This window comes from Nerophis lumbriciformis, linkage group LG06 (assembly GCF_033978685.3).
Source record: "Nerophis lumbriciformis linkage group LG06, RoL_Nlum_v2.1, whole genome shotgun sequence".
NCBI classification, from domain to species: Eukaryota; Metazoa; Chordata; class Actinopteri; order Syngnathiformes; family Syngnathidae; genus Nerophis; species Nerophis lumbriciformis.
The window spans coordinates 39,140,742-39,167,030 of NC_084553.2; the positions used below are offsets into that span (position 1 = coordinate 39,140,742).

General features: G+C 40.0%; 1 protein-coding gene across 1 annotated transcript; it reads right to left on the bottom strand.

Annotated features, from left to right (window-relative positions):
- Positions 1-1,060: 1,060 nt before the first annotated feature.
- Positions 1,061-25,460, bottom strand: abcb10 (ATP-binding cassette, sub-family B (MDR/TAP), member 10). The gene is made up of 14 exons (XM_061964286.1): positions 24,686-25,460; positions 17,389-17,595; positions 16,081-16,283; positions 10,897-11,031; positions 8,948-9,094; positions 7,824-7,959; positions 7,635-7,730; positions 5,577-5,786; positions 5,428-5,507; positions 5,099-5,279; positions 4,712-4,755; positions 4,520-4,554; positions 4,347-4,405; positions 1,061-4,050 (listed from the first exon to the last, which is right to left on the bottom strand). The coding sequence occupies exons 1-14, from the start codon at positions 25,083-25,085 to the stop codon at positions 3,857-3,859; spliced, it is 2,127 nt and encodes a 708-aa protein (XP_061820270.1). The 5' UTR covers positions 25,086-25,460; the 3' UTR covers positions 1,061-3,856.
- Between the last annotated feature and the right edge of the window lie 829 nt (positions 25,461-26,289).

Genomic DNA, 26,289 nt, shown 5'->3' on the forward strand with positions numbered 1-26,289 from the left:
TATTTGAAAAAAAAAAAAGGAATATGTGTACATATTGCATAGGGCCCTGACATCTAAAAAGTACAACTCTGTTCATTGTTATGTTCATGTATTTGTTATGTTTTTCATGTGTAAGCACACATCAACACACATACAGTATGAGATGAGATCAATGAGATAAGGTAAGAACAGGATAGAAACTGCTGTGGAACTAGTTACAAAGCAATATGCCATGGAAATACAATGTTAACACTTTTGTGCAAATAAGTACAGTTGCACTTGTTTTTCAAATGTGTTTATTCTGTAAAGGAATGAGTTAAATGTTTAAAATGACTGGTTAATAGTGCTATTATGAAGTGCAATGTCAGCACTATTTTTTTCCCTGCAATTTCAAATGCACTTGTTTTAATAAATAAATACAGCGTTTTAAAAGCATGCACAATCTGTGTAAATATATTGGTCTGTGGTTAAAAAGACTTGAAAGGACTCGAAACTCAAAATGCAGGACTCGGGACTTGACTTGAGACTTTCCAGTCTTGACTTTGGTTTTGACTCGGGACTTGAGACTTACTTATGACTTGCAAAACAATGACTTGGTCCCACCTCTGATACATACCATGCACAATGAGCGGGTTAAATTAATATGTTCAGGCCTTATGGTTGTATTTGTTTTAACAATTGCATGATGGGCTATTTTAAATGCATCATTGATTGGACCATGTGCAGCCCACAGGCAGTAAGATAGCAGTAGTTTTATGAAATATTAATTCTTCTAGTTCAATGAATGATTAAACTTTTCACACAAAGTACCATCTCCAAAATACTTTGCTCCCCACAAATTTGTTTTTGTTAATACATTTATAATTGTGCAATTATCTCATATTTAAAACAAACAAACACTAGATGGTTCTTGTCCCACAGTTTGAGAATAAATATTCTAACACCTTTAATGGCTGAATACTGTATACTGCATTAAACTTAGAAACATGTCGTAAGCAACAGTACCACCTAGTGATAGACTGAGGAATAGCACCCTGCGCTTTCGGACGGCAAAACACGCCATAAAAACTCACACGCTTCCTTAAAATCCTCACATATTTCTCTTTATTTATTTTTTACACAAAACTATAATAATTTAGCAAAACATGATTTCAAAACAAACACATATCATAAATCTCATATTATTTAGAAACCAGGCACATAAACACAATATATGACACATGTATCATGTTTTCAAGCACCTTCCGAGTTAAAAGTGAGTGCAGAGTAAGTGAGCAAGCATTGCCTATTAAGAACTAATGTTATGTTCTAATGCAGTATTTTGTTCATAATAAGACAAACACATTTAATAACTTCTCATTGATGTGCAGATGACTAATAACTTCAACATATACCAAATAATAAATACATGAATAAACAAACTTTTACCATGATGTTAAGCACTATTACAATAAAACAGGAATTGTCCAGAAAGAAAACGTCTGAAGAAAAATGCAAGCAATTAAATTCCAGTTTCTGAAAAAATATGTTCAAAAAAAGGCATGGAGTATTTGTTTTTCTGTCCCGTTTAAAAATCTGGGTTTTGTGCAGCATTTCACAAAAATCAAAGGAAAATGGTGAGCATGTGATGACTTCATAATATAATGCTTTAAGCGTCTCATGTAGAGTGAGTGATTGTCAAGGCTGAACAGAGTTGAAAAACTAAGTTTAAAACAAACGTCGTTTTTAGAGAAAGACAAGTACCCAAATCAGAACCCCAAATCAGTAGTATGCACCACAGTTACAGCTAAAATATCTAGTTTTAAATGAAGAAGACCTTTTATAATTTTACTTCAAGGGTTTCTCAGATGCTTACATAAAGGTTTGTTGACATGAATGTGACATTTCTTTATGGACTAACAACTGTTTTATATACAGCAGAACCTCCATAGTCAGATGTTCCCTAAAAGCCTGTACAGTTACACCAAACCATCGGGGGGACGTCACATGACACGTCAGCAAATTTTGTGACACTTCAGTTCAGTGAGACTCTAAAGCAGGAGTGCACAACTTTTTTTTCCCCTTAAGGACAAAATGTCAAAGGGGCCAAACAGCGACTTTAAGCGTGCTTCAGCACCATGAGTGAGGGTTAGGTTTAGAGGTTACCGCCATGTATAAAGGTAGTGTTGATAGATGGCAACTACTGTACTTAGTTTTACAAACATGCCATCGATTGTGTGAGCTTGAAAGAGGTCAGTATAAAATACAGTATTAAATGCCTCGGCGGGCCAATTTTGGCCTCCCATGTTTAGGCACCCCTGCTTGAGCCTAAAAATCAATTCCACAAGATTGTAGGGCTTTTTGATGTACTTTTAGTGAAAGCAAAGGAGATACGTGTAATGATACCTTATAATCATAAATGGGATTTTCTGTGACATAGAAAAACGACATACACGTGTCCTGGTTGAAGAGAAAATAAGTTAACAATGAACACCGCAAAGTTAACTGGGTGAAGTGCAGTGTGAAAAGATTCACCTCCCAGGCACACTCAGTAACCCCCTTTTAAGTACTTTTGTCACCACTACATCGTTCAATATCAAAGTTAAGGTTACATACTGTATATCAATTTGATTTGTTTTATCATTTGGCAGTCAATTATTTTTACACAAGTTGAGTGTGACACGTTACTCAGTAATCCGCTCTCCTTATCTCCATGATATATCACGTAATCATAGAGTAATTGTATTCTATTTTACTTTTATCTCATCTTATAATAGGAAAGTTAACTTACTTTTACATTTGAAATGCTATTTAAAACATTGTTCATACGGTTGACAAACGCTTTTTGGTGGCAACAGTTTGATCCTGGAACAGATTATTTCTATTTCCCATTGTTTCCTGTGGGACAAATCAAATTAAGCAGCATCCGGACACTGATTGTGTTTGACTTTGGAGGTTCCACTGTATGTAGTGTCAAATCACAAACAGTATTGTGTGAGAATACCCTGTTCCTAAAAGATAAATTGAAGTATAAGTTCTCATAGTGAATCTCAATACAAATCCAGTTGGCACTTGTGTATGGTACTACTGAAATAGAAGATAAGTGTAAACTATGAGACGTGCTGATTTTTTTTCTCCAAAAGAGTATCTACATGTCATCCATACCTGCTTCATATGACTATAACAAGAGTCCCCAAACATTTTGACAGGCCGGGCTACAGTGGGTTAAAATAATTTGGCCTGGATCAACTGCACAGGACAGGTTTTAATACAAAAATATATATATATTTTGTTTTCCCTAAATTAGGACGTCCCTCGGGCGGGCCGCAGTCCTAGTTTGGGGGACCTCTGGACTTTAATATAAACTCTCTAAAAGGCTCTACTTGTGAGCTTCAAGTTAAATCAGCCACCAAACCACAGACACTAACAATATAAATACATATTTAGTAGGTTTCACGTCATACTGTCTTCTTGTTTTGGTTTGGTTGTGAAAATCAAGAGTGCTGAGACACTATAATACATCTCCAGCTGTAGTAGTTTAAAAACAGAGGTGTTTAATTTGCACTTTTACATGTTGTGTCGTGTACCTGAATATATTATACATCCACTATGACAGTGTTTTAAAACCACAGGTGTGCCCCTTTTGAAAAGCATTAGCTCTAAGCTTTTTATTGTCAGTGTATAATTACATACAGCTAAGATAGTAACTACCTAGCACTTGTTTACGTTCTTCACACAGCCTTGTTGCTTGGTGAAAAGGAAACTTGCAGCATAACGGGCCTTCTTATCTCATTATGTTCCTTTATCTTTCACCTTGTCTCCCAGCTGAGGAGACACAGTGCCCCCCTCTGGTGGCGGTAGACATTCATCTCACCTCATTGTCATCACTTGTCAAGAATCAGCTTATTGCCCATTTTTGCTGCTCCTGTAGAAAAGCCTGTTTCTCCATCAGTTTGCGGAACAGTCCATGTCTTTTTTCAAGAAGCTGTGCGTGCTGCCCACATTCGGCTACACGATGCTGGTCCAGTACTGCAACTGCATTGGCGTTCTGGATGGTTGAGAGACGGTGAGCAATGATGAGGACGGTCCTCCCTGTTGATGAGTGTCAAAGCCAATTTAATACATAAAGAAACACTTCAAATACACAATATAATATGTAGAAATAATACATTCTCGTGGACATGATCTTAACATTGTTTTGTCATTAAATAGACTTTCCTCCTTTTCAACAGCACTGAATAGCTAAAACAGACAACATATTAGGTGTTCAAGGAGGTCCACTAATATGAAGACACACTATACTTATTATTTGAAGAAAATTAATCAATCAATCTGATTCTGGAAGCGGCCATTTGACATATTCTTGATCAAACAAAAATGAGATTCACCTTCCATGAGTCTCTCCAAAGCCTCCTGGACCAGGAACTCGTTCTCTGCATCCAGTGCACTAAGGATGGGAAGTTGTACAACTCGTAAATACAGTGAAGGCATTCGTTATACTAAGAGTCAACTTTATGACATGTATGTATGTATGTAAAATGTAATAGTATGTAAGTCAAACCTGGTGGCCTCGTCTAAAAGCAGGATCTTGGGATTCTGAAAACAGATGTGTAAACTGAGCGTCATCATTGCCGTTTTAAATGATTCAATGTGAGCACTCGTGTTGATACATTATTGATTCCTGCTCCTGGAGAGAGTTATTAGTTTCTGTGTATGGTGATGAGCATGAAAGTAATTAGGATACTTTACTGACCTTAAGAAGAGCTCTGGCGATGGCTATCCTCTGCTTCTGACCACCTGGTCCACAAAGACAAGGGTTATTCAATGTAGAACCGATACTGATTGTTAGTTGTCAAGGAAGCTGATAACTAATATTTGGAGCCAATATTCATTTGCAGTAAAAATTAGCTAAACATGAATAGTATACTGTATGTCAGTAAATAGCTGGACAATGCTTTAAGTTGTTTTTTTCAGATTTTTTTAGGAAACGACAGACTAGTCGCGTCAATGTTTTATGCGGCACAAATGTTGTGGTTAATTTAGCACCAAAATGTATCAAGGGACTTCACAAACACCGTTATCACTGAATGCATGTACAAGAGTCCTTGTAGCAGCAGTCATTGAGCCACATGATTCTTACCTGACAACAACACTCCTTTCTCCCCCACCACAGTATCAAAGCCTTTAGGAAAAGCCTGGATGAAGCTGTATGCATTGGACACTTGGGCTGCCCTGTAGATCTCCTCTGTTGTCACGGCGTCTGGGTCTGTCGCGCCGTATGCGATGTTGTCTCGAATTGAGCAAGAAAACAGGACCGGCTCCTATGTATGTAAGTATGTGTGTGTGTGTGTGTGTGTGTGTGTGTGTGTGTGTGTGTGTGTGTGTGTGTGTGTGCGCGTGTGAGAGAGAGAGAATACTTGTGAAAAAATGATATTACTCATGCTTAAAAAGGCTGAGGTGTACTTGTACCTGGCTGACGGTGCCAATGTGACTTCTGAGCCAGTATGGATTCAAGTCCCTGATGTCATGGCCGTCCACAGTGATGATGCCTGGAGGAGAGATGAAGCACTGAGCAACAACCTCGCGAAAAAAATGGAGACAAAACAAGTGAGTCTTACCTGAGTCAGAGTCGTAAAGCCTGAGCAGCAATGACACCAGAGTTGATTTACCAGACCCACTGGGTCCCACTACAGCCATGATAGTTCCAGCTGGCACAAGCAGGTTAAGATTCTTGAAGATAGGAGCCTCTTTACGGGCTGGGTAGGCAAAGAAGACGTCCCGGAACTCCAAACGGCCTTTTAGCTGGTCTGTAGGCAGAACTTGGCCTTCTGTGGAGGAGGGAGATTTGGTTTTACATCCCAACCAAATTGATTTATGCAATACATAAAAAAACGCAAAAGCTACATTTAGAAACACCTACACCAGGGGTGTTTAAAGTACAGCCAGGGTGCCATTTTTTACCCACAGCTCATATTAACAAATACAATTAAAAAATTGTGAGATATTACACCAGCGCCACCCCAGGCTAAATTGTGGGCCTAAGTAGGATTTTGACTAAATTTACACGGCAGGCCAAATTGCCAAAAATTAGATTTTTTTCTAAATCTGATCTTTTCCAGCTGACTGTTTACTACACTTGTGGTCTTTATCAGACTCCAGTATAAATGCGCACAGACCCCAATGTGGCCCCAATGTGGCCTCGACTTCACTTGCATGCGCAGTTCGATGAAGTGGAAAAAAAAGGAAGTTGAACGGATTCAGTAAATGAACAAGGAAGTCAGTGCTAATACTACAAAATAAAATAAAAGTCGCTAACATAGATAGAAATTAGTGTTTTTTATGTGAAAAATTAATGTATACATATAGTGTAATATATTTGGGAGGGTTCTAATCTGTTTATGGCTGTTGTGTAGAGGAGGCACGTACATCAGCGTAGATCAACTTTCACTTTATTTTTCAACTCACGTGTAAGCAAATACACCACAGCATCAGTTATCCTTCAACACTCGCTATTTCTTTAAAATCAATATATATATTCATATATTATATATAGTCTTTTATTTGCGCACTAATGACAAGTGATGCACCCCAAAATTATTTGCTCACAGAAACCAGATGTTGTGATGAAGTATCCACTTCCGCTGGTGGGCGACATCTTTCCCCGCACACACAAGTGACGTAGCTCGCCCAAAGCTGACGAAAAGTCACATAGGGTTCGCATGCAGGTCGCATTGCGTTTAGACGGAAGTCACATTTGAAAAGATCAGATTCCAATCGGATTTGGACTACCTCCTGATGTGGCCTGAATCTGATGTGAAAAGATCAGTTTTAAAGCACTTTGGAGCATTTAGACTAGCAAAAAAAATCAGATTTGTGTCACTTGAAGGTAAAAAAAAAAATCTGATTTGGTGTGCAGTGTAAATGGGGCCTTTATTCAATTTATGTGAAACAATTAAAAAAAATTTTTTTTTTTTTTTTAAATCAAACTTGAATGTAATTTGTGTTTTGTACAAAAACAAATGATTGTGAATTTAATTGTTCAATATTATTTTGTTTAGTGAAAATCAATCAATAAAAATTTATTCATACTTCACAAGTGTCTTAAAGGGCTTTACACTCTCACAACGACATCCCCTGATCTAAACCCACATTCGGGCAAGGAAAAACTCAAAAGACCCCAACTGGGGAAAAAGAAGAAACCTTGAGAAGGTTTGGGGTGATCGGCTGCAATGGATGTAAAATAGTAACTCATTAAAACATAAATTTATAGACCTTGCTACCTGAACTCTGACTGGGAATTGAACCCAATACAGCCTGCCTTGTAAATCAAGCACTAATGCTGTGCGCCACAAGAGGGGCTCTACTCACACTGTGTGTTCTGCACTTAGAGCAGGGCGGAACTGCATTACCCTATTCTGCTTTGTCACCTTCAACATAAAGCTAAGTTGTTGTTTTGTTTAGATTTCGTAGCATATATTGGCCTTCAGTGGATTGGTTTAACATCGTTCTTTGGGGTAAGTAGTAGTAAGAACTGTGTGAAGCAGTCGCTGTAATTTCATTACAGTTTATGTATGCTAAATCAAGATAATATTGACTCAAAGGCGTCCACTATTATGAGGCTATTCTATTTTTGTTGTGATTAAGGACAATTCAAACTCATTCATGTGAAAACTGACCATTAAGAGGGAACTCAGGCTTTCTGTCCAGCAGTTCCCACAGTCTCGTTCCTGCGCCGAAACCCTTCATCAGCTCTGTGTAGAACGTACTTAACCCTGCACATACCACAGAAAGACACAAGGTTATTTGAAATAGCAAGAAATAGCAAGAGGTGTGTGGTATGTGTAAGCGTGTGTCACATGTGTTACCTGCGATGCTGATGCCCACCCAGAATGTGTACATGAGGAACGAGGAGAGTTCTCCCACAGTCATGTGCTGGCTGGCCATCAGAAGTCCTCCTTTGTACAGCACAGACAGGATCATGATGTTACCGCTGAGACCAGTCTGAAAGAAAACAACACACAAAAGCCTTAGTGTAGGAAAACACACCTTGGCAACTGTTTCTGTGATAAAATGTCAACCGACTGATAAGACGTCATAAATGGTGAAAAGTCGGCTACATGAGAGAAACTTTGTTGGTAAAAGAAGAAGCTAGCGTGCAACTGTTTATTTGCCAACTGTGAGATTGCTTTGGCCTCTCCTCTGTGGCACTTACACACACTAGGAGTGTCCCAATACAACTTTTCACTTCCAATATGATACCGATAATGAAGCCTTGAGTATTTGGCTGATACCGATTAATTTTTGATACGATATCAGCACTGCTCATAATACATACTTTTATTATTTTGTAGAATTAAGTATTTGAAAAGGTTTGATAAAGTAGATTACGTAGAGAACAATAGCAGGTATGAAAAACACTAACGTAATTACAGAGTTATGCTTTTGAAGTGGAATGGCGATAAGTTTTTGGGCTACACGTAGTCTTCACAACAATTCATTAGGTTAGGCTCATGACGCAGTAATTTAAATGATGCGAACATGTTTGTTACTGGATATTGTCGAACAAGCTTCTGCCTTGGAGACTTTGTATCTTTAAGTAATATGCAACTATAGTTATTTGATACTTGTTTATATTGACCAAAATCATGTTTTAGACTGCAATATTGTTCCATTACGGACACTTACTAAGATGTCTAGCTGGTGTGCAAATATGTGCTTAGCTGTTGTGAAGCTGCTAACTTCGAGTAGCATATATCCTACCATGTTCACTTTTTGTAAATAGCTTCACTAAAATACAATAAAAATCAAACCTGTGTGCTTATTAGAAGACATTTAGATGTTAACTGGCTGTCCAGCATTGCACAAGTAAACTCGTATCGAAGATTATATCAGAGATTTTAGATGCAAGCAGATATAGTCCGATGCTTGTTTTTTTGCCGATATCAGACCAATATCTGACACCTCAAACACACACCCTCATACATCTTACCACTCCAAAGAAGGCAGCACGTAGCACAGCTTCCTTCCTGGCCAAGCTGAGGACCTGGTCCGTTTTCTGTGTGTAGGTGTGGACCTCAGACAATTCTTTACCAAAAGCTCTGACTGTTCGCATGTTGCTGATACGCTCCTCTGCTAACTGCACACAAAAACATGTGATTAGGACCACAGCACTTAGGATCTTGCTAAATATTGGACTCTTATGTCACTTTGTGTACAATTTCCAGGGCCAAAGATATATAGTATGCTTCAAGTCAAGTGTAGGTACAGTGCATCCGGAAAGTATTCACAGTGCTTCACTTTTTCCACATTTTGTTATGTTACAGCCTTATTTCAAAATGGAATACATTCATTTTGTCCTCAAAATTCTACACACACTATATACCATAATGACTACCGTATATGAAATGTGTTTTAGGGCTTTTTGCAAAGGTATTAAAAATAAAAAACTAAGAAAAAAAACAACTAAGAAATCACATGTACATAAATATTCACAGCCTTTGTCAATACATTGCTGATGCACCTTTGGAAGCAATTACAGCATTTACAGAGTTGTCTTGAAGCCATTTTTTTAATATCTTGGCTGTGTACGTAGGGTTGTTGTTCTGCTGAAAGATGAACCCTCGCCCCGGTATGAGTTCAAGAGAGCTCCGGAGCAGATATTCATCCAGGATGTCTCTGTACATTTCTGCATTCATCGTTCCCTCTATATCCTGACTAGTCTACCAATTCCTGCTGCTGAAAACCTCCCCACAGCATGATGCTGCCACCACTATGCTTCACTGTAGGGATGGTATTGGCCTGGTTTCCTCCAAACATGACGTCTGGCATTCGCACCAAAAAGTTCAATCTTTATCTCATCAGACCAAATAATTTAGTTTCTCATGGTCTGAGAATCTTTTAGGTGTATTTTGGCAAACTCAAAGCGGGCTGCCATGTGCTTTTTACTAAGGAATGGCTTCCGTCTGGTCACTGTACCATACAGGCCTAATTAGTGGAGTGTTGCAAAGATGGTTGTCCTTCTGGAAGGTTCTCCTTTCTCCACAGAGGAATTCTGTAGCTCTGACAATGTGACCATAGGGTTCTTGGTCACCCCCTGACTAAGGCCCTTCTCCACAGTTTAGACGGCCATCCAGCTCTAGGAAGAGTCCTGGTTGTTCCGAGCTTCTTCCATTTACGGATGATGGAGGTCACTGTGCTCATTGGGACCTTCAAGGCAGCAGATATTTTTCCGCACCCTTCCCTAAATTTGTGTCTCGAGACAACCCTGTCTCATATGTTGTCTACAGACAATTCCTTTGACTTCATTCTTGTTTTGTGCTCTACCATGCACTGTCAAGTACGGGACCTTATATACCGGTATATATATACTGTATATATATACACACACACACACAGACACAGTTGTGTGTCTTTCCAAGTCATGTCCATTCAACTGAGGACAACTACAATTAAGCTATAGGAACAGAACGATCCCTTGAATTCAGGTTTCACCTGAGCTCCTTTTTTTCCCACGCTGTGAATACTTAAGTACATGTGATTTCTTATTTTTAATAACTTCGCAAAAATTTAAAAACTTTTTTTTTTTTTACATTGTCATTATAGGGTATTGTGTGTAGAATTTTGAGGATTTTTTTTTTCATTTTGGAATAAGACTGCAACATAACCAAATTTGGGAAAAGTGAAGCGCTGTGAGCACTTTCCGGATGCACCGTATGTGTAGCATCTTCACTAGTGAAGAACCATTGTACCCCTGATGGTGCAATACTGTACTTACTTTTTCTGTGAGTGTAGTGAGTTGGTGCAAGCACTTTGCACATCTTATTTTGTCACAGCTTCCTTTTTGTAATTGTCCAAATTACCACAAAAGCTTTCTCAACTAGGTTAACAAACTGTGAGTGCACAGCTTGTTTCAGTGGTGAGTTTGTTTATATTCCATACCTGGGTGGCTTGAGCCAGAGTGTCTTGCGTGCGCTTAGAGATGGAGCGAAGATATCTGCCGTAAACCACAGCAAAGCCGGCCAATGGAGGCACAATCAGCAGCATGAAGCTTGCCAGGCTGGGCGAGACGTAGAACTAGTAAAAAAGAAAGGAACAGGTGTTCGTAAGAAAAAGAGCTAACAGCCCTTTTTGCAGTACCTGTAAATGCCAGTTTTTCTGCATGGTTGCATTCACATGTAATGCAGGTACACAACTTTAAATCTTTAAAAGTAGTAACAAAAGCCATACAAAGGCAGGCTGACATCTGTACATAAGGGTACAGTATACACAATGTACAAAGGTAAATAAATACCAATACCAGCTTCAGTATTGTTATGCAACTGATGCAGCAATTTTGCATCGCGAGCAGTAAAGGAGATTTTAATTATTTGTATCTACATTCAAGTATTCATGTTGGAACAATACACAGGCCTGCCGCGAGGTGGCATCAGTGCTCAATCTAATCAATAGGCTCCTGTTTTACCAAGTAGAAGTAACAAGTACACAGGAACACATGTGTACAGAGCAAACAGAGGCAGAAAAAGGAAGAAGTTTGTGAAAAGAACAAAAATAAATAAGGAATCGTCGTTAGTGGCAAGGAAAACATGCGACAATTACCAGAATAAAAAGACCTGGAAGTACGACAAAGCATACATAGCCTTTATATTCAACGTAACTATGGTAGGAAATGAGAACAGACCAGTGTGTTTTATGCCAAAAACTAAGGCAGCAAACAGCATGAACTCACCAAATTAATACGACATCTGTAGACCTTACACCGCACTTTTATCAATAAGCCATCAGATTTTCTCAGCAAAAATTTGATGAGTATTGCCAACAGACGGGTCATTTTGTGAGAGAGGTATAGTAAACAAAAAAGTACTGCTTGCCTCCTATAAAGTTGCACACTGCATTGCAAGGTGGGAACAACCTTACACAATGGCAGACAGATTAGTAAAGGTTAGTTGAGTTTCAAAAAACATGCACAAACTGATGTAGTTGACAGTTTGGAACACCATCCATCTATTCTTGCGGGGGTGCTGGAGCCTATCCCAGCTGCATTGGGGCGGAAGGCGGAGTACACACTGGACAAGTTGCCACCTCATGGCATGGCCGTTCAAGGCTTTTTTAAACGGTCTTCTGGATAGACATGCTATGTTCATGGAAAATAAATGTAAATATATACTTTCATCCCTTTTGATAAGCTGCAATATAATCAATATTGTGACAGTTTGCACAAAACAAATACACACAAAAAGTCAGAGCTCTTTAGGAAGGAAGTGACCAATGTTAACAGTTTTAAAACATTTTAAATGTTACAGTGTTAGGTTTTTAAAGAGCATTCACACTTTTTTGTGTATCACACAGACTAAGCATTGTTGTTTGATGTAACAAATTGACTTAATAAACATGGAAATTGGTTAAAATTGTTATTACAGCTTATTTTATTCATCTACTGTGTTAATAAGGTGATTGTATAAAGAATATAACTCAATCAGTGCTATGTACAGATGAATAAAAAATATTATCAAGTTCTTAATAGTAATTACATTTAGATAAGTCATGAGTCATGAAAGAAAACAGTTGAGAATCACTGCAGTTTGTTTTCAGCAAATAACGAAAATGGAGATTATCGTTTGTGTAAAAACACTATCCCTTGACAAAAAGAAGAATATTAACTATTTAAACTAAAAACTCTGAGTGTTTGGAGGTTTGTCATAGTCCGTTTTTTAAAGTAATTCAATAACAGAACAAACTCACAGGTATCATAAACATACAATTTCTGCTTCTGTTTGGTGTTCTTTAGTTTGACATGCAGCATTAGTAACCATGGCAATGTGTCCATAGTGGGACATCCATAGAAACAGCAGCCACATGCTGACATGAAAGTGGAGCTGCTAAGTCGCAATATCCTGTTTCCCTGATTAAACTGAAAGCATCATTATTTGAGCTTTAATGGAATTGATTGTATAATCAGATTGTAATGAGTTTAAGGAAGATCATATTTTACTTTTAGAAGACAATAAATAAATTAAGTACACTCTTGGAATTATTAAAGCTGTAATCGATAAAGGTTTGGGGCTTCAGCAGCAGGGTTTGGTCTCCTCTCAACCTATTGTGTTACATTACAATTTCGACAAACCAGTTTCTCAACATGTCTACTTAAGGTGAAGACAAAAGATTGTTACTTCCTTATAGTGCACAGCAACACTGCAGTCAACATACTTGTGTTTCTGAGACTTCCAGGAAGCATGTGACAATTCTGAGATAAAAGCCCAATTCAAAGAACAGACGTCACATGCTCCCTCGCTAATTAAATTGGTAGCCTAAATGTCATTAAGTTCACAACAGATGCTCTATAGCAGGGATCTACAACCTTTTTCTACTGAGAGCTACTCTTATAAAATAAAAATGGTAGAGAGCAACTCATTTATTTTCATGTCTTATTTTAACCCAAGATAATAAGCTTGTTTTGCCAGAACATTAACAAATTGTTGCTATCCACTCATATCTTATATTAAATATATTTGTCATCTGCATCTTAGATTTTAGTATGGACTTCTTTCTGGAGCGGGCTTTTTAAATTTGTATTTGAGCTATTTTGTCAAAAATAAATAATTTTGTGTTTTATTTCCATGACTGATTAAATTGTACTCCATTAAGGAAGCAGATCTCCACTCAAACATGCTATTTTGTGTTAATTTGTCATTAAATGTGTCAAATATTATTTGAACCTACACAAAATCAGCTCATGAGCTACTGGTTGGAGACCCCTGCTCTGTAGAAACAAAGACATAAGAATTTACTGTGCAAAGAAACCATTTGTACCGTATTGATTCTTTGTCATTTTTATCATTGGCTCATTTAATATATTCATTTAGGTTGGACAACCTGTTTTGTGTTTGTTTGTGTACCAATGTTCCAGCTATAGTTTTTATGTCACCATAAAGTGTAAGGTGAGAATAACGAAACATAAACATAAAACAGTATTTTTTTAAATCACCATGGTTCATAATGGCGGATTGTTTTTAGAATATAATTTCTCCATGAAAGCTTATTCAATTTGAACAAAAGTTCAAAAGAAACAACACTTAAGCCTAATGACCTCATGGTACTCTACCGGCCAGTGACCCACCTTCCCTTTATCTCAAAAATCCTCGAAAAAATTGTTGCACAGTAGCTAAATGAACACTTAGCATCTAACAATCTCTGTGAACCCTTTCAGTCCGTTTTCAGGGCAAATCACTCTACGGAGACGGGCTACGGAAAAATTACTAATGATCTATTGCTAACTATGGATGCTGATGCGTCATCCATGTTGCTGCTTCTTGATCTTAGCGCCGCTATCGATACCGTCGATCATAACATTCTATTAGAACGTATCAAAACACGTATTGGTATGTCAGACTTAGCCTTTTCTTGGTTTAACTCATATCTTGCTGACAGGATACAGTGCGTCTCCCATAACAATGTGACCTCGGAGTATTCTAAGGTAACGTGCGGAGTTCCACAGGGTTCGGTTCTTGGCCCTACACTCTTCATCATCTACATACTGCCGCTAGCTGACATCATACGCAAATACGGTGTTAACTTTCACTGTTATGCTGATAAAACCCAACTTTACATGCCCCTAAAGCTGACCAACATGTCAGATTGTAGTCACCGGGAGGCGTGAAAACGGAAATGCTGATTATCGGTCCTGCTAGACACCGCCACTTATTTAACAATACCACCTTAACATGACAACAAAACAATTACACAAAGCGACTCAGTAAAGAATCTCTGATTTTTTTTTCAACCCAACTCTCTCATTTGATTCACACATTAAAAGTGTTACTAAAACAGCCTTCTTTTATTTCCGTAATATCACTAAAATTTGTTCCATTTTGTCCACCACAGACGCTGCTATTATTATTCATGCGTTCGTTACGTGTCGTCTCGATTACTGTAACGTATTATTTTTGGGTCTCCCTATGTCTAGCATTAAAAGATTACAGTTGGTACAAAATGCAGCTACTAGACTTTCGACAAGAACAATAAAGTTTGACCATATTACGCCTATACTGGCTTACCTGCACTGACTTCCTGTGCACTTAAGATGTGACTTCAAGGTTTTACAACTTTTGTATAAAACGGTCTAGCTTCATTCTATCTTGCTGATTGTATTGAAATCTACATTCAAAGAACTCCGGCTTATTAGTGATTCCAAGATCCCAAAAAAAGTCTGCAGGCTTGAAAGCGTTTTGTAATTAGGTTCCAGTACTCTAGAATGCTCTACGAGTTGGTGACATCTCTGAGCTGCTGACTTGTCTCCATTCAAGATGATCCCCTTATGGCCTCCCAATGGATCGGACTTTCACATGCAGTTGGGAGCCGGGTTGGACTGGACTCCCACATTATTAACCGTATCCACTCAGCATCCATTGCACCGGTCACCCAACAATACTCAATGTATATATTGTGACTTAAATATTAACCAAGTATTAGTGATATTGTTATTATAAGAGTTAACGAAGACCAACTCTTTATAGCGGCGACGTGATCACTTCCGTGTGTGCCTATGTTTACATCATCGAGTGGTCTGCTGTTTCCTCGCTTCCCTGCTCCCTGTGAGTTTATTGTAGATCATAAATCATGCCTCTCACCTGAAAAGTAGATGGCTGAGGATATAATCCGACAAGTTGGAACACACCCCCCCACCCCTCATTTGTCCAAAAATAGTAGTATTTCTTGTCTGTTACCAAGTCTGCCATGATTAGACCACACACGCGTTTGATTCCAAAAGTTGAACAAACAGGTGTTGCCAGAAGTCAGACGTGCGCTGCTATGGAAACAGAAATCAGTCCGGGAAATTATTAAAATGACCAAAATACAGTAAATATTGTACAAATTACATATTGTGATGAATGTGTGTGTTACTACATTATGTACAGACTTGCAGTGTGTATACAAAACATTGATGGAGGGTTTTGAAGTTGTTTAGCATTTTTCAAGTGTTTTTTTATCATCTTTAAAATCTTTTTAAAAATGTAAAAAATATAAAAATAAAAAGACGTGTCTTCTTGTCTCTCATAATCAAAAAAGGTGCAGTTCCCCTTTAAGATAATAAGATTTTTGATCAAATACTCTGAGAGTTGCACTCACCATCATACTGACGCCAGCAGCTCCTTGGGCAATTGCTCTCAGGCCGTCAGACATATTGTCTGTGATGGAGCGGCCCACCACAGCTGTATCTGCAGAAAGGCGATTAATCAGCTCGCCGGTCTGGTTTCTGTCAAAAAACGCCACTTCCTGTCTGAGAATGGAGGAGAAGACAGAGGCACGGAGATCGCGGACAATCTGCTGGCCTGAGGAGAGACAATAAAGAGCATTAGTCAACAACATTGGAACCCTTCGGGAATCGATATATTTTCCCATGAGGCAGCTGAAGCCTATACCAACTGACTTTGGACAAGAGGCGGGGTACACCTCAATTGCAGGACACATATGCCAAACATTCACACACATATTTTCAGTCTCCAATTAACCTAACTGTGAGGCAAACATGCTAACCACTTGCATCACCGTGCAGCCCTGTACACATTTAGCTGATTTTTTATAACGTTTAAACCAAAGCTGTCAAAAAAATTAATTAACGTATGTGATTGATCACAAAATGTATTGTATTAATCATGTATATACACAGATAATCACACAATTTATTTTGACTGTACTAGCTTCTTTATCTTATTGTAGGTTGAAGTTTGTTATACAGTCAGTGATCAGGTCACAATGCAAAGATGAGTGAGCATACTCCGACTGTTGTGCTTTCTGGCAAATTTCACTTTAAAATACACCCTAATGGGATTTTAAATTAAACTGTAACCAAATTGTTATCAAATAAATGAGGTGCATTCAAGTAAAACAAATAAAAATGTTCCTGTATGACATTCAAACACTAAAATTGCATTTGTGTCCAAATATCACGCTCTTTTTTTAAAGGTAATGTAAATCATGCAAGCGAGTAATAATCTGTGATTATTCATGATTAATCCAAACTCAAAAATGTGGTTAATCTGATTAAAATAATTAATCATTTGACAGCACTAGTTTAAAACAATTCTGGAAGAATGATCTTACTTAGACTTTGCTCTCTGCCCTTGTTTAATTTAAACTGTATTCAAAAAAGAAACTTGCAATGAATGTCTTTCTATACCTTATTAACTTATTGTATACTTGTGTGAGTTATTGCACATTGCATTTTACCAACCATTAAATGTTAATAATGTTCAAATGTTAATTAAAAAGCACAGTTTAACATCATTTTATAATGTTTGACGTTGGAATAAAGCATTCCTATTTACATGATTTTCTATGGAAGTGATTTTCAACCTAAGTTATTCAAGTCAAAATGCCAAACTATGACAGATCCTTGGTCTGTTTTTTTGCAAATGCACCAGCACCTCATCTCACCTGAGGTCTGCATGAGGTAAACTCTGGCGGCGTTGGCGGCCCCACCGCAAAGGAACACGCCCGTCAACATTGTGCAAAGCGACGTCAGGGAGGACGCCATCGCCTCTGCGTCTGTTCCAGCTGTGTAGATGGTGTCTATCACTCTTCCCAGGAGAAACGGGGCTGACATGGTGACAGCACTGGATATGGTGAGAAAGCCCGCGGCAGCTGATAAAAGAGGAAATATGCAACAGAATATTAAGAGGGGACATTTGAAAGGATAATAAGGATTATTACATTGGTTTAAAAGGCTGGTGACAACATGGAGACTAAACTCGCCTCATAAATGTGTGACATGTATAATAATCGTTTACCATACCAATGCACTCATATTCTACTATATGTACTGTATTATATTATCTTTTTTTCACATCTGCTGCTATATTACTTTAGATGACAATCCACTGCTGTTCTGAATGTCACCATGCCATATAACGTCTATTAATCCGGGGGTAACTTAACTTAAGAGTAGCCCAACTTAAGGGTGTTTTTAGATAAGACCTGTCTCGAGTCTCAGCTAATTGTTGCAAGCAAAAATTTGAGTTACAAGCATCCGAGGCATTAGTTGGCGAAGCAAATGCCGCAGTAATCCCCCTAAAAGCAGCCCAAAACATCTGGTCTTATTTGCTATCATTAGCATATACAAGAGATGGACATAACTTTGCTTTCCAACTATGGGAAGAAAGAAAGTGAGTATGAAAGACAGTGTTGAGAAGAAGGAGGAAATTATATTCATTTAATTAAAGAAAGAAATCATCAAAAACATGACCAAGCATGTCAACGATTTGGCACAGTAATATGGGCGTATCACTGCTAGTCTGCACCATTCTGAAGCAAGATGAGACTAACGCCAGCCAAGAATGTTGAAATAATATCTAAACGGCAGACATTTATCCATGGAAATATGGAAAAGCTGCTGATGGTGTATTTGACGGAGTACCAGCTCGAAGGATATATCTTAAAATAAATGCTGTACATTATTACGTTACTTAATAAAACTACTGTAGTTGTTAGTAGTACTTATTATTGTATTATTTTCATACAATATTTTTTTATCTAAAAGTTAGATTTTTTTTTAATGCAAAAATTGTAATGTTTGGGGGCCAAGCACCAATTAAAAATATTTTTTACCATTTCAATGGGAGCTGTGGATTTAATCGGGCTTTGTTATGCAAAACCAACTTTTTTTTACCTAGTTGTACCTAGCGTTTTGTGTTTTTGGGATCAGCATAAGTCCCGAAAATTTGAAATCAATCTTCCCTTCCTTCATGCTTCCTCCAAATAAGCCGTTTGGAATTTGCACCAACTGCAATGTTTTTCCTGCCGGTGAGGTCAACGAATTATTCATATATACTAGAAATGTACCTAAAGTGCTTTGCGCGAGTGCGCCATTGTAGTCCGTGCTGTAATTAATATGCTCCTTTTTCGCTAACCTCTTGTTGTGGGGCAGACTGGCGCGTACATGCACATGCATCCTGTGCTGTTGCCATTTGTAATATAAAGTAGTGTATGGCTCAGACTTATATCTATCAGTAGACTCGCTATGGAAACACTAAAAACTACAACATGGCTGACCGGAAGAAGATACAGTCGAAGTGGAGGCATGTAAATAAAACAGCCCACAAAACGGTGCATCCTGAAGAGAAAGCAGGTTGAAAACAGTCTGTAAAACGTAATCTATTCAAAATTATGACCAAAAACACTTGTGTGCGTAATTTCACCTAATTGGGTTAAAAATATTTTTTTGCAAACCAGTAATTATAATCCGCAAATGTGCTGTTGTTGAGTGTCGGTGCTGTCTAGAGCTCGGCAGAGTAACCGTGTAATACTCTTCCGTATCAGTAGGTGGCAGCTTTATAGATGTCGGGAACATGGTTTGTCGTGATCACAATATGCGGGAGGCAGCGTGTAGGTAAAAAGGTATCTAACACTTAAACCAAAAATAAACAAAAGGCGAGTGCCGCTAAGAAAAGGCATTGAAGCTTAGGGATGGCTATGCAAAATGAAACTAAAACTGAACTGGGTGCAAAGTAAACTAAAACAGAATGCTGGACGACAGCAAAGACTTACAGCGTGTGGAGCAGACGGCGTCCACAAAGTACATCCGCACATGACATGACAATCAACAATGTCCCCACAAAGAAGGATAGCGTCCGCACAACTTAAATAGTCTTGATTGCGAAAACAGAGCAGGTGCAGGGAATAGCGTTCAAGGAAGACATGAAACTGCTACAGAAAAATACCAACAAAAGAGGAAAAGCCACCAAAATAGGAGCGCAGGACAAGAACTAAAACACTACACACAGGAAAATACCAAATAAACTAAAAATAAGTAAAGGCGTGATGTGACAGGTCGTGACAGTACTATGAGACAAGAGTTATAGTGATGCATGCTTGGTTATGGTTTGAATTCATATCCAACAATTGCGAGAATGACTTTTTATTATCAATATCGGCTACTGAGTTTCATTTTTCAATGATTTCTGCTGGTGGTGTGCTTCCGCATTTTTTCAATGAAAAAAAAGTGCCTTGGCTCAGAAAAGGTTCAAAACACTGCTCTAACCACAAAGCCACTAGTGCTTAAATGTAGGGGAAAAAAAGCATAACATAAATTCTGACCAAAGAACTACCATTACATGTTATGTAGACCACAAGGAAGTGTTTTAAATGTAGGGAAAAAAATCACAATACGACCCCTTTAAAATTCAAGTGTTCGGGGCCACATCACCTCAAATCTGCCACCTGCATTGGACTCTCACCAGTTTGCGTACAGGGCCAACAGATCTACAGAGGATGCTATCGCAACAGCCCTCCACACTGCACCTAGAGCAGCAGGGGAGCTATGCAAGGCTACTCTTTGTTGATTTTAGCTCTGCGTTCAATACCATCCTCCCCCACGGACTGGTGCCCAAACTGACGGGGCTGGGACTGTCTTCCTCCATCTGAAATGCTGATTATCGGTCCTGCTAGACACCGACATCTATTTAATAATACCACCTTAACATTTGACAACCAAACAATTACACAAGGCGACTCGGTAAAGAATCTGGGTATTATCTTCGACCCAACTCTCTCGTTTGAGTCACACTTTGAGAGTGTTACTAAAACGGCCTTCTTTCATCTCCGTAATATCGCTAAAATTCGTTCCATTTTGTCCACTAGCGACGCTGAGATCATTGTTCATGCGTTCGTTACGTCTCGTCTCGATTACTGTAACGTATTATTTTCAGGCCTCCCTATGTCTAGCATTAAAAGATTACAGTTGGTACAAAATGCGGCTGCTAGACTTTTGACAAGAACAAGAAAGTTTGATCATATTACGCCTATACTGGCTCACCTGCACTGGCTTCCTGTGCACTTAAGTTGTGACTTTAAGGTTTTACTACTTACGTATAAAATACTACACGGTCTAGCTCCATTCAATCTTGCCGATTGTATTGTACCATATGTCCCGGCAAGAAATCTACGTTCAAAGAACTCCGGCTTATTAGTGATTACCAGAGCCCAAAAAAAGTCTGCGGGCTATAAAGCGTTTTCTATTCGGGCTCCAGTACTATGGAATGCCCTCCCGGTAACAGCTAGAGATGCTACCTCAGTAGAAGCATTTAAGTCCCATCTTAAAACCCGGGGTAGACCGCTTGCCTGTGCATCGGTTGGGGACATCTCTGCGCTGCTGACCCGTCTCCGCTCGGGATGGTCTCCTGCTGGCCCCACTATGGACTGGACTCTCACTATTATGTTAGATCTACTATGGACTGGACTTTCACAATATTATGTCAGACCCACTCGACGTCTATTGCATCCGGTTTCCCCTAGAGGGGGGCAGGGGGTCACCCACATATGCGGTCCTCTCCAAGGTTTCTCATAGTCATTCACATCGACGTCCCATTGGGGTTGTGAGTTTTTCCTTGCCCTTATGTGGGCTCTGTACCGCGGATGTTGTTGTGGCTTGTGCAGCCCTTTGAGACACTTGTGATTTAGGGCTATATAAATAAACATTGATTGATTGATTGATCTGCCACTGGATCCTGGACTTCCTGACAAATTGCTCTCAGCATCCATCAGCATCAGCACCGGCTCCCCCCAGGGCTGCGTGCTAAGCCCCATACTCTACACCAGTGATCCTCAACAGGCGGACCGCGGTCCATGTCCGGACCCAGCGACGTGTCCGTCCGGACCCAGCACGAATTATAGTGTAAAAAAAAATAAAAATAAAAAAATAAAAATTATTATAATTATAATTATTATAAAATAATATAATAATTGTATTTATCTTTGAGTTATCGCTAGCGCAAGTCAACGTTCTTTGTTGTTTTTAGTCAAATGTCTCCACGTTTCGTTTACACTTCTCCGTGTCTCACTCACTCCGTCTCTCTCCCTCTCTCTCTCTCTCTCTCAGAGAGAGCGAGAGAACGCCACTCTGATTGGCTGATTCCGGGGTATGGGTTGTCCTCTCTATCACAACGACGAGCTGATAGGCGGTTACCACCTGGGTCATACACATGTGCACAGTGCAGACCAATGTGTCTAATATGCAACAGTACTGTTGCTCTGGTGAAAAGTGAAAATCTGAAACGTCACTATCTGAAAGAGCACCGCAAATTTGAAGAGACATTTCCTCATGATTCAGAGCTAAGAAAAAAAGAAATCACGAGGCTGAAAAAGTCATATGAAACATCAAGCAAGATTTTTGTTAAATCTATGACACAACAACAAATAGCAACAGAGTGCTCACTCAGAGTGACATGGGTTTTGGGTAAACACAAGAAGCCATTCTCTGATGCAGAAATAATTAAAGAATGCTTGACTGAAGTGATGGGTGCCATGTTTGAAGGCAAAGAAAAGGAGGAAATGACAGCTAAAATAAATCAAATCCCACTCTCTGATGCCACAGCTACCAGACGTACTGAAATACTGGCTGGTGATTTGTCCAAGCTGCTTTGTGATGGAATAAAAAATGCAGAGTGCATATCCCTAGCAGTGGATGAGTCCACTGACACCACTGACAATGCTCAGTTGTTGGTGTTTGTGAGGTATTATGATGAGGAAAAGGGGGAGTTTATTGAAGATGTTTTGAGCCTGGCAAACCTCAGTGGACAAACAAGGGGAGAAGACATCTATAAAGCAATATCAGAAATGCTGTATGAAAAAGGGATAGATCTGAAGAAAGTTGTGTCCATTGCTACTGATGGAGCTCCAGCCATGTTGGGGAGAGAGAAGGGACTAGTTCCGCATCTGAGAGACCACCACCCTGGCCTGATATCTTATCACTGCATAATCCACCAGTCTGTCCTTTGTGCAAGTCTTGGAGAAGTGTACTCTGAAATCATGAGTACACTTCTCATGATTTCAGAGAAGTGTACTTAATGACACTGGCCTGGATTTATTCAGTGGCAATGATCATCAAATGTTTTGTGCCAAAGTTCAAAGTCTTGGTTTCAACCCCAAGAGCTCAATTCTCCCATTGAGCAGCTGTGTTTTACACAATGGGGATGCACTGTACAATAGTTATATTTGCACATGAATGAGATCTGCTGAGGTCATTTGTTTACCAGGGATAGGAGGGTTGTGTTTAAAATTATTTATTTTTTGTTAAAACTGAAAGTTTATTATTTATTTTTGTTTCAAAGAAAATCTTTCATGTATTTTATTGGATATTTATTTTATTTTTGTTAATTTTAAGAAAATGTTAAACTACTACCTACCTCCTGCTACTATATAAGCTTGACCGATAATAAACGGACCCAGCCTGTTTCAAAAAAACATTTGTGGACCTTCAAGATTTGTACTTGAGGACCCCTGCTCTACACCCTCTACACTCATGACTACACCCCTGCTCATGCCAGCAATACCACTATTAAATTTGCAGACGACACCACAGTAGTGGGACTCATTTCTGGGAGGGATGAGTCTGCCTACAGAAATGAAGTGGAGCGGCTGACTGGGTGGTGCAGGGAAAACAACCTGGTCCTTAACACTACCAAGACGAAGGAGCAGATCATGGACTTCCGGAAGAAAAAAACGATAAACATCCAACCACTGTACATCAACGGGGACTATGTGGAAAGGGTCTCTAACTTCAGGTTCCTGGGCATCCAGATCGAGGAAGACCTGTCGTGGAGTGCGAACATCTCAGTGACCAACAAAAAGGCACAGCAGAGACTTTACTTTCTGAGACTCCTCAAAAAGAACCACCTGTCACAAAAACTGCTTGTGTCTTTCTATCGCTGCTCAATAGAGAGTGTGCTGACATACTGCATGTATGTATGGTATGCCAGCTGTGTCCTGGGCATGACGTTAAAGTGCATCCGGCAGTGGAGGCTCCTCTATGGGGTCTTGGGGCACTTGGAGGTTAACCCCTTTACTACTGTTACCCCAGGTAGCCCTTGCCAAAGGCCTAGTACCTGACTGCCCCCTAGCCAGGGATACGGTGAAGACCTCAACGGCGGAGCAGGCGGAAGAGGGTAGATTGGCGGAAGAAGGCTTCAGCAGAAAAGGGTCCCCAGTCGTCTTGGACTCCATGCCACTGGACCCTGACCCGATTCTGTCAAGGATCGTGTGGTGACTGTCTGTGCACCAGTCTACCCACGTTAAACCAAGTCACGCACAGGTATCCTCCATAAAGGGATACACCCCTACCAGGAGGATCGTCGTACTCGTTCGAGTGACCGCCGATGATGATGCCAGCTGCACGGCGGCAGAGAGAAACACACTTCATAAAAATGGCCATGAAGATCACTGGCTGCTCTCTCCCCTCCCTGGATGAACTGTACAGTGCCAGGCCCAAAACATCATAAGGGACCCATCTCACCCCGGACATAAACTTTTTGAACTGCTGCCCTCAGGCAGGAGATACAGGACAATAAAATGCCGGACAAAGAGATTTAAGAACACTTTTTACCCGAGAGCAATAGTGTCGCTGAACACAAGGCATAAAAGCAATAGTGTCGCTGAACACAAGGCATAAAAAAGAAAGACTGTGCATGTGAGCTGTGTGTTTGGTATTTTTATCTATTTTCTGAGTACCATGTTCTTATGTTTATGTGTTATTATGAATTTGCACTAAATTAGTTTGCTTGCAATTTCGTCGTACAATTAAAATAAATATATATTCTATTCTATTGAGTTAAGAGCGCCGTCACAGAACCAATTAAACTCGTAAATTGAGGTACTGTGTACTATATGGACAAAAGTTTTGGGACATCCGTCTTTTACACCGACAAGAAGAAATTGCAGTCCAAACATGCAATCGGTTTACCTGCTAGTTTCCATCTCTCCGAGTGAGCAAGTCGTAAAACCCTTTTCACGTCCTCCAGGGGGACACTGGTCGGTGTTTGTCCACTCTCCGTCTCCGTCTGTTCCTTCAATGATCCGGGTGTGGAGGCTGCCGAGGAGCTAGCAAAGGCAGTGTGTGTGTGAGAGTGTGTCCGCGTCTTGGAAGTGTATGTGCGGAGTGACCAGACATCTCTACGGGAGAGAGCCGACATGACAGACGGGAGAAGGAGGCCGTTTGGCGGGGAAGGCGAAGTCCTCGGCCCGGCTGTTGGTCGCTTCCTCTGCGGACCAGGGTAGACCGTCAGCGACAACAACCGGGGGTGTGGGGCTTTGGGTGAGGACACTCCGTGTGTGCATCTTGACATGTGGATTAGAAGACGCATTGTAGTCCAGGTTTCAACGCCAATCGAACAAATGTGTCACCCCTCCGGCGGTCACGTCTCCATGGCCGAGTGATTCCGGGAGCTGGTTGCCTCTACATGGTCAAGTCGTGACCGTTACAGTGCGTGTTTATCTGCCTTTCACACACGCTTGGAGAAGTTTATCTCTTATCGACAACACCCCGCCTGTCACTGTCATCTGCTGCCGCCTATTTGTCAACAAGCCGAGACACCGTTTTAGGTGGTCTCGGAGTCTAATTCAAAACAAATAACGCCTTTCGAACCAAACGAGACATTCAGAAGACAAAAGTATCCAAAGCGGCGTCAAGGAAAGGTGACCCTGTTTCCATTTGCATGAACACCCTCGACTCCCTCTTAGAAACAGGAAATCCAATGGCTGACCATGGAAGCAAACTTTGTCAGGCAAAAGCAAACGATCCCAGAGTCAGGGAATTGCTTCCGTAGGTGTTTTACAATTTTTTTTTCAATATTAGTAGCAGTAGTTTAGTCTTTATTTGAAGGTGTGAAGTGAAGTGAATTATAGTTATATAGCGCTTTTCTCCAGTGACTCATAGCGCTTTTACATAGTGAAACCCAATGTCTAAGTTATATTTAAACCAGTGTGGGTGGCACTGGGAGCATGGGTAAAGTGCCTTGCCCAAGGACACAACGGCAGTGACTAGGATGGCGGAAGCGGGGATCGAACCTGGAACCCTCAAGTTGCTGGCACAGCCGCTCTACCAACCGAGCTATACCGTCCAAACATACTTGCCAACCCTCCCGGATTTTCCGGGAGACTCCCGAAATTCAGCGCCTCTCCCGAAAACCTCCCGGGACAAATTTTCTTCCGAAAATCTCCCGAAATTTAGGCGGACCTGAGTGACGTGTCGACAGCCTGTTTTCACGTCCGCTTTCCCACAATATAAACAGCGTGCCTGCCCAATCGCGTTATAAGTGTAGAATGATGGAGGGCGAGTTCTTGGTTTCTTATGTGGGTTTATTGTTAGGCAGTTTCATTAACGTCCTCCCAGCGCGGTAACAACACACAACAACAGCAGTCACGTTTTCGTCTACCGTAAAGCAGTTCGTCTGCCGTAAACAGCAATGTTGTGACACTCTTAAACAGGACAATACTGCCATCTACTGTACATGCATATGTGACAATAACATCTACGGCTTTTAGAGAGTGCAGTGCACAACTGCGCAC